The sequence below is a fragment of the Lissotriton helveticus genome, chromosome 7 (genome assembly GCF_964261635.1).
Source record: "Lissotriton helveticus chromosome 7, aLisHel1.1, whole genome shotgun sequence".
Taxonomy (NCBI): Eukaryota; Metazoa; Chordata; class Amphibia; order Caudata; family Salamandridae; genus Lissotriton; species Lissotriton helveticus.
The window spans coordinates 1279058626-1279074115 of record NC_136068.1 but is presented as its reverse complement, the minus strand read 5'-3'; the positions used below and the strand labels follow the sequence as shown (position 1 = coordinate 1279074115).

Sequence of the window (15490 nt, the reverse complement as noted above, 5' to 3'; positions counted from 1 at the left end):
AGGCTGCATTATCTGTCTTTAATTCTCTCTTAAGTGTCTGTGCAGTTCTGCATTTTTCGACACTTTAAGAGATTATTTTTGATTGCTCCGGGGTCCACGCACATGGGCGGGACTATTCACTAGATTATGACTATGACAGAGATACCCCTACTACAGAACTGGAGTTACAGGACAGAAACTACTCCTTCCTTGTGGGACTCTCTTTCACATTTCATGGAGAAACTCCCAAAAGAGAACAAGCAATTTCCTGGAAATCCTACATGAAGGTGCCTTAGTAGCCAATCAAGTTATCAGTGCAGCGGCTGATGCCTCAGATCTCGCTGCCTATGGTTATGCTCATGGGATTTGTGCCCTACGCTCTGCCTGGCTGAGATTGACGGGGCTGAAACCAGAGGCACAACATCGCATTCTTAATCTCCCCTTTAATGGCACATCACTCTTCGGCTCTCATGCTGATGACGAAATGTCCAGGATGAAGACTGAGCTGGATACGGTGAAGGCGGTTGGGCTTGAGAAGAGGAAGAACTTCAGGCGACGCTACTGCCTTTACGATCTGCGACAATACCAACAGAGGGTTCAAACCCTTCAGTGGTCCTCCCAGAAAAATCAAGGAAGGTCACAATTCTCCCAGCGTCGTCCTGGTAGAGTAAGAGGTCGTAATTCCAGATAGTCCACACCTGCTGCCAAGCAACAACAAAAGCAGTGAGTGCTTGCTTCCCGTATCTCCGTTACCGACTCCGGTGGGGGGAAGTGTCTGTTTCTACCTGAAAGAGTGGACAAGAATCACACTAGACAAGTGGGTGCTAAATATTGTAAAGAATGGGTATACCATCAAGTTCAAGTCCCCTCCACCATCTATTCCTCCTCAAAAGCCATCGCATACATTTTCTGAGGGAAGAGGTGTCCGCTCTACTCCTAAAGAAAGTCATCAAGGAGGTCCCATGGCATCAACGCCGGCAGGGAATCTATTCTCGATATTCTTTGGTCCCAAAGAAAGGTCCAAACAAGGAGTTCAGGCCTATACTAGATCTCAGACATCTCAACAAGTTCATTCTGAGAGAGAGGTTCAGAATGCTGGCATTGCATCAAATTATCCTGCATCTACATCAAGGGGACTGGATGTGTTCCATAGATCTTCAAGATGCCTATTTCGACATACCAATCTCTCAAAAGCATCTGAAGTTTCTAATGTTTCGCATCCAATCAGACCACTTCCAGTTCACTGTCCTGACCTTCGGGCTGAGGTCGGCTCCTCGCACATTCTCAAAGTGCATGGCAGTAGTAGCTGCTTTGTGGGGAAAAAGCAAATCTTTGTCTACCCTTATCTAGACAACTGGCTTCTCAAGAGTGCGTCTCCAACTCTTCTGCAGCAGCATCTCACGTACTGCATTCAACAACTACAGCGGCTCGGTCTGCACGTAAACTTCAAAAAGTCCATCCGCAATCCAACACAGGGGATACACTACCTAGGCGCAACTCTGGACACGGTCAACGCAAGAGCGTATCCTTCGGAGGAGAGACTATCATCCATTCTCCACAATTGTCAAACTCTCCTAAAGATACCTCAACCCATGGCCAGGCAGATCTCATCTCTGCTGGGTTCCATGGCCTCGTGCATTTTTTTAATTCCAAATGTCAGACTTCACATGAGACCTCTGCAGCAGACTCTGGAGGATCAGTGGTCCCAAATCTCCAATTGTTGGGAGGACAAGTTATCTAAACCTCTGTCTGTCCGACTCTCCATCCAATGATGGATGCGACGGGTTCATCGCAAGAGTCCCTTTTCAAGAGGAACTGCAGACTCTGGTGACGGATGCGTCCCTTTATATGGGACCACTACAAGTCCAAGGAATGTGGTCAGAGAAAGAACAACTATACCACATAAACATGCTGGAACTCAGAGTGGTACATCTAGCTCTCAAAGCGTTCTTTCCTTCCATCACATCGACTTCTCTGCTTGTTCAGACGGACAATACAACAACGATGTACTACCTGAACAAGCAGGGGGGAACCAGATCCAGACCCCTGTCGCTGAAAGCTCAGGCGATTTGGAAATGACTTCTGGCACGAGACATGAAAATCTCTGCGATTCACTTACCGGGCACACTCAACGTCCAAGCGGACGACCTAAGCAGGCATTTCGCAGAAGCACACGACTGGGTGCTAAAACAAGAGGTAGCGCAAGACATCTTCCACAACTGGGGGACACCAGATATTGATCTCTTTGCAGACCCCGAAAACGCTAAAAGCTGCGTATTCGCATCTAGGTACCCGCAACCAGGTTCCAAGGGGAATGCTCTGTTGATAGACTGGTCAGAGACATTACTCTACGCTTTTCCACCAATTCCCCTCATCCCCATGGTGATCAGGAAACTGTACAAGTCCAAGACAGAGATGATCCTGGTTGCTCCAGAGTGGCCTCGCTCGTGGTGGTACCCGGACCTTCTTAACCTGTCCAAAGTACCACACAGGAGGTTAACACGTTATCCGGATCTGCTGACCAGGGCGGGCGGCAAGGTGTTCCACCCCAACCTGCTGTGCCTGAGGTTAGCAGCATGGCTCCTGAGTTCATCCAATATGGACATTTAGGCCTCTCTCAAGACTGCATGCAGATCTTGAAGGAGGCTAGGAGACCTTCTACGAGGAAGTCCTACGCTTCTAAGTGGAAGCGTTTTTACTTGTGGTGTACTGCTGAAGGTCATGACCCTATTCGAGGTCAGGAACAGGTACTGTTACCATACTTCTTGTATTTGGCCAAAGCAGGTTTGCAATACTCCTCCATAAAGGTTCACCTGGCAGCGATAACAGCATATAGAAATTCTCCCACTTAGGCTTTGTTCTGTCACATGCCAGTTCTTAAAGATTTCCTGGAGGGTCTCAAGAAGGTTTATCCTCCCGTTAAGGCTCCATCTCCCCCCTGGGAGCTGAATATAGTCCTCTCTAAGCTAATGGGTCCCCCATTCGAACCCATTCACAAAGCTTCCCTTCAGCATCTCTCGTGGAAGACTGCTTTCCTCGTGGCAATCACATCTGCTCGCAGGGTAAGCGAAATACAAGCCTTATGCTCTACAGAACCTTATCTCGTTTTTCACACGAACACAGTGGTGTAACTTACTCACCCGAGGTTCCTTCCTAAGGTGGTTCCGGATTTTCACATCAACCAGTCAGTTACTCTTCCTACTTTCTTTGCAAACCCTGTCACTCCTGCTGAGAGCGCTCTGCACTCTCTAGACCTAAAAAGAGTGTTAAAATTCTATCTTGATAAAACAAAAAGCGTACGAAAGTCTGACCAACTGTTTGTGAATTATGATCCGTTAAACACTGGTTTTCCTGCCTCTAAAAGGTCCATTTCTAGATGGATAGTGTCATGTATCATGTTATCTTATCAACTGGCACATAAGCAGCGCCCGGGCAAGCCGAGGGCGCATTCTACAAGAGGCAAAGCTGCTACGATAGCAATGCTTAGGAATGTACCTATTCAAGAAATTTCTAAAGCAGCCACATGGCGTTCAGTACATACTTTCGCACGCCATTACTGCCTTGATTCTGATACTCAAGCGGATGCTCAGTTCGGTCAAGCATCCTTGAGAAATTTGTTTGGGTAATATATGTTGGTGAAATGGTTTTGATATGCTGGTATTCGTCCGCAGGGTACGGGGATGGGCTTGCTACTCTATTCAGTGCTTATGACTATTGATGAGTATCCCCTGGAAGAGAAGGATAAGTTACTTACCTGTAATCCTGGTTCTCTTCCAGGGGTATACTCATCAAAGTCATAAGCAACCCTCCCTCCTCCCCGGACGAATACCATGTCTATATATATATATGTACCTGTTACCCATTCTGTAATTACACTGTTATACGCCGTCCAAAAGAACTGACCTAACTGTCACCTGTGGTGCATGATGGGAGCCTGGGGGTTCCTGGAGGTCTTAAAGGCACAGCGCCAATTTTCCAATTGTTTTCAATGCAGCCTTTCTAGGCTAAAGCTGCCTCTATGATCTTGACTTTTTACCTTTGAAAATAAAGGTTGTGTGTTTCAATGCAAACTCGGGGCAGTTTTCTTTATCTATATCATATGTATATTATGACTTATATGTCTTTATTTTTTCAAATGCAAAAGATTTAAATGCAATGATGGCAGTTTTGGAGCCTAGTAATATGTTTTCAGGCTGCATTTGTATATGTATATGCATATTATCTATATATATATGGGTGGGACTTTGATGAGTATACCCCTGGAAGAGAACCAGAATTACAGGTAAGTAACTTATCCTTACAGTGCATCACATTGTTTCTTTGGGGCCCTAGAGAAGGTCCATTATCACCAAGAAGCTGCTGGGTGGTGGAATATGGTACTGCCAAGATCCTTTTTCTTAACAATTGGAAGTTGCTGTGATGATTAGGAGTGTAACGACGCATTAGGTTAGTAGCACTATTGCACATTTTTCTATGGGTAAGGTTTGCATACAGTACACTCCTGAACATGCTTCACGGATCACTTGCAGAGTTCTGGGTACTGAGATGTGTAAAACCTCTGGACTGTGCACAATTCCAGCAATGGGACCTTCGGGGAAAAAGAAGACAGTGCTGTGCAGACCACGGTGATAAAAACACATCTCTCTCTCTTTACCTTTTCAGTACGACTGGGTGCGGCAGAGGTTTGGACCGGAGTTTGTGGACAGAATCATCATTTGTAAGGACAAGACCTTGGTTAGCGGCCACCTGCTGTTTGACGACAAGGACGATATAACAGGTGTGATCTGCTTACCTAGAGAGCTTGATTTTGACTGCACTGTGGCATGGTAATAACGGTCTGCCTTTTCTTCCTAGGGCTGCTTACTAAACCTACTTGGGAACACGTTCTCATGACTACTTTCCACAACATCAAGTTGGAGTGGCTGCCCCCTCGCAAGCGCCTGGACAGCTGGACTTCTGATTGGAAATCCATTCTGGATAACAAACGCAAGGAACTGACTGCCAGATAGCAAGGACATACATGAGGATTTCTGATGCAAGTGCTTCCAAGTGTCCTTGGCCCGGGCATGTCTGCACCAAGTTGCTCCATCTGAGGGCATGTCTCCTAACAGGACTCATTTCTCACTGGCCCTTGCACTGATGTGCACCAACGTCCTCACAGTTTTAATAAATTGCAATGGCATGAAAGACATTCTGTACGGTTTGATGTTCCTTGGTTTCCTCTGCCCGTTGTGATTTCCCTGAGCACCCTCAATCTCAACAGCTGTCATTTGGGCTGCAGGAGGAGTTTGCTGATATTTTTATGAGGCTTTGGACAGAAAGCAAATGGGTGCATAGACACACAAACTCACTAGGGCGAATCCTCCTCGAAGATCTTTAATAGATGCATTGGATATTAATAGCCTTAAACATGCTGACAAATTGAGTTGTGGCAAGTAGATGTGCAGACCTCTGCTTCACAGCACATCTGTAATAATACCAATTGCAATTAAAAAAAGGCCTGTGGGCGAGCTATTGGCTTGGGTAGTGGGGTGGGGGTGATTAATTGGGGTAGCAAGTACAATGTAGAGAGGGCAGGGGGAGAAAACAGACAACAGGTGAGTCAGTATGGTCAACAAAAAGGGCAAAAAGGACAGCAGAGGATGGTGGAAGGGGACAGGACGGATAGCGAAGGAAGGGCGGGTAGTTGGGACAACAGACCTCGGGGGAGACGGGCACGAGGGAGCCAGGTGAAAAGCACACACTCTGTTAGAGTGCTTACACAGAAAGAAAACAAGTGTATTGGAATATTGGTACATTTTAACTAATCTTTAATCCATAGTTTCGTCCCTTGTGTACTGGAAATACATCGACATTTATATACATACGGGGATGTAAAACCTCTAAAGTAGAACGTAGGCAACGTGTTTACACTCTGGCTTCCTCCTTGTGAGGTCACATGCATGATCCTGCACCATACATTGTAATGTTGTAGAGTGCACCTGAAAATGATTACCAGGAAGGCAGAAGACGGTAAACTATGTATTTATTGGTTATACAACATGAGCAGGAGAGCGCCGGGCGTCCGGCGTTCTCCGATCGTTTTCTCCGCTTCGCGCATGCACAGTGCGCTCCAAAATGGCGGCCTCGCGTGCTACGTTGTGACGTAGCGCGCATAGACTAGAGCGCGACTCTACATATCTCCCCCTTTTTATTGCCAAAAGAAAACACATAGTCTCTCTACATCTGAAGGCTGTTTAGCTTCCCCCCGTTCAAAGTCTCGAAAGCGGGTGGGCCTTACCACCACTCTGCCTGCTCGTGTGCGTCTTAACGGAGTAGATGGAACTTCCCCGGTGCTGTTCTCTGCAGGGCTCACCACCTTATCTCCTTGGGTACAAGGCCCTTTTCTCCTCGGGGTCACACTCTCCCCTCCAGGCTGTTCCTCCGCCACAGGTATGTTATTGTCTCCCAACTCCTCACTGTTTTCACCTGCTCCTGGGTTCTCTGCTCCTCCCGGGGTAATTTCCTCATTCTCCCGTTGTCTTCGGTCTTGTAGTGTCCTCCCATTATCCTCATGGGACCATTGTAGGATCTTATTGCATTTGGACATGCGGTCCTGGGACCACACATTTCCATCGCTGAATGCTGCTCTGTCGTACACTTCTTTTACTTGTATACAATATACAATGCAATGTAACAATAAGCAAAAATACTTTCCTATACGAGCTATTGTACAAAAAAATACAAATTTTAAAACAACCGTTAATTAAAACGATTAAAACACAGGTATTCTTGGTATCCTAATGGTTTCGGAAACAAATTCTAAATTAGCCAGTGAAAGTTCAAGGTTCAAAAAGTTCAGGCTTGTGTTAGCTTTTCAGTAAGTTTTTTTTCAAAGTGAATAACATATTTAATTATTCGACAAATGAATTGTGGATCTGCTGAGTCCAACGCATGTAATATCGCTGAGCGGCATGTGCGAATTCCTATTTCGTTGAACTTTACCCTTAGTAGGCTCCGGCGATCACAATTCAATACTGGACAAATGCAGATCAAGTGGATGATATCTTGTACTGCAGCACCACATAGCCTTCGGGCCCGGTATCCTCCAGCCAGGTTGGTCGGCGTTTGTTGGCAGTTTGCTCATGCGTAGCTTTAGGTATTTTAGTTTTAAATGCGATGGAAAAGCAAGGCCTAAATAGGCTGCAGGTACCAGCCTTTTGTAGGATTGTATTATCATCCAAGCGCGTGCACGGTGTCTTAGAGTTGTTTTGTCTTCGATCAACGAGTGCATGTTTATCATCAAGTTTTAGGGCACCACTCCAATACAATACAGTCAATGTCAGAAGTTCTGGTGTTCAGAACGAAACGCGTTGGCTGATGATTCTTTTTGACAAATTGGTACTAAGAAAATAAACACGAATTGAGCAAATATCAAGACTCCTTAATTGGATGAGGACTCTGAAAAACTGGACATTGACTGTATTGTATTGGAGTGGTGCCCTAAAACTTGATGATAATCATTTTGGACTCGTGCTCACGTGTGGTGCCCTTGGACAGAGGGTATCGGTTTTGCAAGTGGCACACTGAATATATTTGTGAATTAATCACTATCTTTGGTCTGCCTTTTTTACTGTCTGCTTAAATGATGAAACTGGTAACTTTCTTTTCCACACTGACGCCATCTCAGTAATTTTCAAGGAGGAGTTTAAGTACTTGGCATACTGGGAATCGGAATTGCTTTGCAGGGCTTTCCAAATAGCAGATTTAATTTCTATTTCGCGATTGAGCCAGATGTTATACCAAACTTTGACTGTCTCGTATTTTTTATGCAATATTTGGGACTGCAAACCAAATTCGAGGCGAACCAGTGTGGGTGAAGCATCACATGGTAAGATGAATACACGTTTGTACACTCCTATTTGGATTTTATCTAATAGCGATGCACTCCTTCCACTATGTACCACACTGCCGTAAGCTATCGTTGGGAGTAGCTTGGCTTTGATAACTGTGAGGAGGGGAGTGAACAGAGGGCCTTTTAGCTGCTTGGATAAGCTGAAAAATGCATGCAGTAAGGCTGTTCCTTTCTTTTCAATAGCGTCAAAATGCGTGTAGAAGGTGAACCGTCTGTCCAGATGTATCCCCAGGTATTTGTAGCTATCCACTACTTCCAAGTTCTTATTATCAATTGTGAAGTTCAGCTGTTTTATACGACGATGCGTTATGATCATGACCTTGGTTTTTGTACTGTTTATTTCCATTAAGTTCTGTTTAGTATATTCAGCCAGTTCATGCATGAGACGTTGCAGTCCTATTTTCGTTTGACTGAGGAGGACAACATCGTCTGCGTAGGATAGATGCGTAAGGGGCAAAGTTCCTAGCCGTGGAGGATGTGCATTAATCCCATCTAGCCTTGGTGTCAAATCAGCAATGAATAAATTAAACAAATGAGGATCCAAGACGCAGCCTTGTTTTAATCCTTCACTAGTTGTAATCTTCCGTGTTAGCCTTCGGCCATTATCAATCTTAATCTGCATCCAGGTATTGGTATAAAGGTCCATTATTGGGTTTAAGATCGTATCCGGCAGGTCCTGCTGCTTTAGTTTGGCCCATAATGTTTGTCGGCTAACACGATCAAAGGCCGCCTTGAAGTCCACGAAACATAGATGTAATGCTTGACGCTCTTGTAGGCTTTTTTCAGCTATCAGGCTTATTGCTATGGCGTTTGCCATGGTACCTATGCCACGGCGAAACCCTGACTGATTTACGTGGATTTTATTGTTATCGTCAGACCATTTTGCGAGGCCGGTTAGCACCAGTGAGGAGTAATATTTAGCCTCGGCATCGATCAGCGCGATCAGGCGGTAATTTGCTGGATTTTTACGATCACCGCCCTTGTATATTGGGTTGATGATCGCGCCTCTCCAGCTTTCCGGAATCCGACTGGTGGCATTGATCGTCCGGAACAGATTGTTAAAGTTACTGGCCCAAAAGTGGGGATCTTGCTTGTAAATTGCCTGGGGGACGCCATTCGGTCCTGGTGCGCTATCTTGCCTACTTTTCTTTACTATTTGCAGTATTTCTACTTCTGCGTAAGCTCGAGATGTTTGGTCTAAGCCTTCCTGCTTCTTATACGAGATGTTTGTCAAATCGAGAGCAGTTGTGGACTGAATCTCTGCGTTTGAGCTTTTATATACAAAGGCTACTGTTGATGACGGCTGCGTCATGGGGTTTATTGAGAATGTATCAATTAGATGCTGTATCCATACCATTTCCGAGACCCAGGTCATACTTATTGTGTTTACAGTTCTATTCAATGAGTTTACCTGTGACCAGAATGCTCTGGAGTCAGAATTTTTTGCATTGTATAATATTTTTGTCCAGAAATTGATGTCCTCATTTGTTTTCTCATTCCAAATTTGTTTCTTGTATAGTTTCTTTATGGAACGTACATCCTGCCATACTTTGGATTAGGAACTATGACCTTGTGCTCTCCTCAGGGACTGTCTCAAACACCTTCTGAAAGCACGTGATGTCTTGCTGAGGTGGCTGTTGTTCTTTCCATTATGCCTCATTTTGACGTTGGCTCCTACCTTTGGTAGTTTGTTCAAGAAGGTGGTCCATATTTCAACGGTCAGTTGGTTTTCTGAGATGAGCGTTTGCCTTAGATTTTTTGCATCCAACGCTATTTGCGGTAGTGTGACACTCGTCCACCTTAAGCATTTCAAATTTGTTGCTGGCATTTCCCCTGCTAGTATTGGGGCCTCAAGATGTTTGGGAGGAGTTATTTTGATTTCAATATGCTGTGCCGAGTGATCACTATCAGGAGAGCAGATGATTTGAAACTTTTTAATTAGCCCTAAGAGTGGACTATGGTGTAGTCCAGAATTGAACTTGAACTAGGACCAATGTAGGTGCAATTAGCAGGTCTGTCCTGTTTTAATCTCCCGTTTAACACGCGCATACCTTGCTGTTCAAGCTGCCACATCAGTTGCCGACCCACTTTGTCCATTCTTTTCGCCAATGGGATCACCTGCATTTCTACAGCCCATAGTTCGTTAGCAGTGATAATATTGTCTTCGTCTTCATGGGGATGTAATAAGTTGGCATTAAAATCACCTGTGAGAATTATCTCCCAGGTTGGCTGTTCGAGACGAAGTTCTGCTATTACATCGCTGACTTTTTTGAAGAGCTCTTGTTTTGTTTTAGTTTTTGGATGAGCGTATATATTAATGAGAATGATTATTCCTGTACTGACGTGTAGACCCATTTCCAATTTAATTATTTGCATGTCTGAGGTGGTCGCGGGTAATTGGGAGGACTTGATTTTTAGTGCCGTAGAGATATAAACAGACAGGCCCCCCTTGACTCGCCCATAGTGCTGAGTTCGAGTAGCACTAATATGATGACCTATTCTACCTGGGACTTCGACTGGGGCTGTTAGCCATGTTTCCTGTAATACAAATATTTCATGCGTGTCCCAGGATTCCGTTTTTACTTTGTCACTTAAGATGTCTTTTGCTCCAGCGATGTTCCAAAATAGAATTTTTATGAAGGGTTGATCTGTTTTACCACCCTGATTATAGTTTCAATCTTCTCTTGTTCCACTATTTGATCTGTATTGATGTTCAGATTTTGAGTTTTCCGCTCCCTTGGCACCTTGCAGTACTGAGTATGTGTTGCATTTTTCTATTAAAATGTTTTCTCTTGCGGCGCCTTTCATTAGGAGAGGGAACGGGTAACCAGGTGTTGCCTCTTCTTTGAGAGTGATTCCCCACTCATCAAATTTAGTGGTTGCATGTAGTATCTCATTGACAAGTTCTACATTCCTCCAAGTTGCTAGGGTGCCTTCCTTTGCTGTGTTGGTTCCGGAGTTTACGAATTCTATTGCCAATAGGTCAGCAGATGTTATATGTTGAAGACTTGGGATTTCAGCCATCAGGCATAGGATATTTCCTCTATTCAGATAGTCTTGTGGGCCTTGTGATTGATATTTTGGAATAAGTAGTTTCCTTCCTTTTGTGTTCGATGATTTGTCATGTATTTGCTCGGAGGTGGTCATTGCCTGCTTGTTTGTCCAGTGTCACATTACGTTTTTTTTATCTTTAACATTTGTGTTGTTGGGTAGGTTTTTTGCATTGTTCTTATTATCATCCTTCCCAGTATGCTCTCGAGACTCTTTACTTTTGTGAGTACTTTCGGGTTATCTCTCTTCAGACTACTCAACCCGAAGGTTGTGGCATGTTCATCAATGGTTGTCAAGTAGACTGGACCCGACCTTGTTTCTGTTTCCGTGCCACCAATAATCTTTGGGCCATCATGTTCCATGATTATGTTGACTAATAGTTGATCTTGCAGGCTCTTATCAACTTTCACTGTAACTTGCCTAGGGTTTTTAGTGTCCCATTTGGTGAGAGTTGCTCTAGGAGTTGCTCTAGGAGTGACCGTTGTTTGCTGGACAAGGGATACTTTTTGTTTTTTTGTTGTTGGCTTTGACGATTACCTCCCTTGAGTGTCACTCTCGAACTATACTCCAAGTCCATTGTGGTCTGTCCATGTTCCGGCTGAGTGGTCAGAACTACTTGTTTTAATTTGTTCCCGGTGTTTTTGGATTGGCCCGTTGGGCTCCCAGCTGTTCTGTTTGTTCCCGATGGTTCATAGTCGACACTGTCGACACTCCAGTTTGCACTACTCCTTTCTGACGAGTAGGTCACAGGTTCATCATCATTGCACTCCTCCGTACATGTTGGTGTATTTGATCTTGGCACGAGTGCTTTCCCACTGAATTGTACTTCCGTAGAGGTGGGCTGATGTTCTTCCTCATTAGTACTTTGAATTTGGAGTTTTCTTGGATTCTTGTCCGTAGCGGTGGACTAGTGTTCTTCCTCTTCAGTTTGGATTTGGAGTTTTCTTGAGTTCTTGGGAAGATTGAAAATTGGATAATTGGCCAAGGCCTGCTTATTAGCAGGTCTACTATTTGATTGTTGATTTCTGGCTTTTCTAGCACGTTTTTATTGTCGTTTGGCTAAGACTGGCTGTTGGATGTTTGTAATTTTTATCTGCTCCTGTCTTGGTTGATCTGTTTCAATGATCCACTATGTTTGATCGGGTCCGGGGGTTCGTCCTTTGGTAGGATTTGGTCTTCAATTGATTCTCCAGATTTTATATTTATTGTCTTTTTTTGTATAAAGTTTGAGTCTATTATTTGTTGTGGCATTTTTGTTAGGGATTTTTTCAATCCTCTTTTCTGTTTTGACTATTTCATCATTGAACATGTATTTATGGTAGTCTGTGGTGATAGTGTCTCTTTCTTCAAATGTACTAATGGTGCCATGGTGTACCGTATTAGCTGACTCACGGTTTGCACGTTTGCATCCCATTAAGATGTTTTTAAGTATTATTGGTAGGTCCCTTAATTTTTCAAGTATGGGGCTACATGTACAATTTGGGGGCTGGGCCGAAGATTAGTCTGGTCCTGGAAGTTTGCAAGTGTGTTTGCCATGGTAACAAGTTTTTTGTTTATATCTGAAATATGCTCAGCGATTAGACTCATGAGATTTATTTCGATATCGAGTTTATCGGACTGCATATTCAGCGTTTTAATGGATGTTTCTAATATTTTCCCCAGAGCACCATGTAGTTTTATTATGGATTCGAAATTGTGATTGGGATCATGTTTTTCTAACTGCTGGCACTGGTTGGCGTTGTAATTTAGTGTGTTAGTTGTACATTTTGTATTTTCCTCAACATTTTCCCTTGCCATGTCAACTAGATGTTCCAAGTTTGATTCAGTCAAGTGACATGTTTTTTTGATGGCTTTTGAGGATACTGGGTCAGCCAATTCCGACACGCTCGATATCTCTATTATTGTTGTATCCTGTCGAGCTTCTTGGCGTATTTTATTAGATAGATCCGTAGGTGCGTGTAATTCCTGTTCCGACCGACTTGATATCTCAATTATGTTGTCCTTTATTGGTTCTAACATCAGTTGTTTACATGTATGACTGCCAACTAGAGTTTTTTCTTGCACGTCGTTAGATAATGTTATAAGCTTGTTAAATGCTTTGGTTTGCTTGAGGTCTGTTTCTCTAGTATTCTTGTTTTGTTTATCGCGGATTGGCATTGTGCTCAATGCTTGTAAAATTACCTTGTTGTCAAAGAGGATTTGGGACTCCAGCCACGAGTCGCACACCTCGTCCTTTTTATTGAAATCGACCTTTTCTTGATTTAATAGTGACTCTTGTCTAGGTGTCCAGTGGTTATTTGGTTTTTCAATATACACTGCGTCTGGTTTACTTATATCGTTGCATCCTTGATCATATCCTGAGCGCGGAGGGCTCCCCGCCCCTAGTTGGTCCAGATTAGTGTAGCTGATTAGTAGTACTAGTAATGTAGTTGTCCTTATTGCTCTAGTTTGACTTGTGTGCATTGTGCAATTTTCTAGTGGGTTTTCCGAAGTACTATCCGTAATCCTGTCCATAGAACCATGCGATATTTTGTACTTTGCTTGCTCTTGCTCCTGGCCGTGGCCTCCCCATTCTGTGTGTACTTGGGCTTGTGTTTGAATCGTGGGCTTGTTGGTCCCCTGGCATGTTGGCCTGTGAGCCTCTTGGGTTGTTGGCTTGCTCAAGCCTAGTTCTTCTGTTCCAATGGTGTGCACTGTGCTAATCTTTGGGTGAGACAGAGGAGTTGATATGTCGACCGTCTGTGTGGTTACTTTGCACGGTGTCAGTGGTTTTTGGAGACCATTTGGCGTTGCTGGCATTGTGTAATTTGCTGCGACTAGGTCTTTCAAAAACCAGAATTTGCCAGTAGGATTAATTGAGCCGAATATCGAGTAAATTGGTGGTATTAGTGGAGTTGTGGGTAAATTCGCTGCATTACTCTGGGAGTTATTAATGGCTGATTTAGGTTTGGTTTTCCGTTTCGTAGGTTGTGGTGGATTCCTTCGTGTCCTACCCGACCTCATTGTTCAAGGGAGTACAGACGTAAGCCGCCCCTTGCTGCCAATAAAGCCAATAGGACTGATGTAGTTGTGTCTAGGCTGAATTTTCCCGTCGGCCAATCTGCCTCTGCCGTGAGGAAAATGTCTCCTTACTGTTCTCTGTGGCTCCAGCTGCTTCCAACAATATATATATATATATTTTCTTCCAGGTGGCGATTTGCATACGGCGGCGGCTGACAGATGGTAATTATTTATAATTAATTCCGGTGTTTTGCGCGAACGCTTACTCGCTGCTTTCAGTAACCTCCCCTGGCCGTGCCCTTGTCCCACCAGGACGGAGGAAGGGCTGGGGGTCCCAGTTGGAGAGTCAGGACTGCAGGTGATAGCAGGGGAGTACTTTGGAGGTGGCAGGCAGCTCTCTAGAGAGATGGGGCGGGGCGGAACTGATAATGGCTTTGTGGAGTGAAATTGGGGTGGGGGACCTGGCCCTGGTCAGTGAGCTGTGCCCCCTTTCTGACCTCCCTACTGGCCTCCTTTCAACACACCACAGGCCACAAGCCACGCTCCTATGGCGTCCTAGGCGTCTTTCGACGTTATCCAAACTACACCTCACACCACACCTCAGCTCAGCTCCGCGCTCACGCGCTCACCTCACCTGCAGGGCAGAACTGGGCAGAGCTGGGCAGGGCAGCAGTCAGGCTGTGCTTGCTTGCTTGTGGATAACAGCTGCCGCCGTTGGTGGAATCTCCGCCTGGATTTGTCCGGCTCCGGTCCGGTCCTGAATGGCAGCCGCTACGGCCACTCCCGGCCTCTCCCAGGCTCGGGTCGCCGATCGCGGGATTCTGCCACAGCCGGTCGTGCGGAGAATCAAGGGGCAGAACACTCGAGGTTTCACTGCCCGCCTCGTCCCCTGCCGCCACTTGCAGCCACTTGCTGCGCTTTTTTAGGGATGGTGTGGCGCGTCTGTGTCTACTTCTGCTTTGCCCGCTCGTGCCTGCTTGTACCCCCACTTGTGTCGAGATCGCTGGGAGGTTGCAGGGGCAGGGGGGTAGTAAGCCGGCTGCCACGAGTCTGGGGCGGGGGCTGGGGCTGGGGCTACTTAGCGGAGAGTTGAGAGCCGAGAGCAGCCTTGCTTGTGTCTTCCTCGCGCTTTCCTCCATGCCCAGACGATCAGCGCGAAAACTCTGAACTTTTACTTGTAGTGGTTGGCTGTATTTACTGTCCCCTTTTCTCCTTAGCACTGCTAATTTGACTCTCACCCATTTCCCTCTCTCTAGGGCTGTTTCCTTCACATTCCTTCTCCGGTTGTAATGTTCGGCATATATCCTTTGGGCTTTCTCTAGATTGTGTTGCACCACCGCTGGAGACCACTTGCTTGTGACTGGCTTTTCCCTCCATGTTAAGTTGTCCTTGGTGAAGGGGTGTCGCCCTCTCAGGATCAGGAAGGGGCTATACCCTGTGCTAGTGGGGGTGATGCGGTAGGCCCACATCATACTTTGAACCTCCTTTTCCCAATCTTTGCCCATCGTGATGGCGGCTTGTATGGATCCTATTATGACCCTATTGAACCGCTCCATCTGACCATTA

General features: G+C 45.2%; 1 protein-coding gene across 3 annotated transcripts in view; it reads left to right on the top strand.

Moving 5' to 3' along the window:
* The window catches only part of NT5C (5', 3'-nucleotidase, cytosolic), a 531233-nt gene that overhangs the window by 431120 nt on the left and 84623 nt on the right, over nucleotides 1-15490 (top strand). For 2 of the 3 annotated variants that reach the window (XM_078654499.1, XM_078654500.1), the window contains 2 exons: nucleotides 4642-4756; nucleotides 4834-5193. The exons of the other annotated variant lie outside the window; for it this stretch is intronic. In XM_078654499.1, coding sequence (XP_078510625.1) covers nucleotides 4642-4756; nucleotides 4834-4988 — 270 coding nt within the window. In that variant the 3' untranslated portion in view covers nucleotides 4989-5193. Of the gene's footprint in view, nucleotides 1-4641; nucleotides 4757-4833; nucleotides 5194-15490 lie in introns of those variants that run through there. 3 annotated transcript variants of the gene reach the window in all.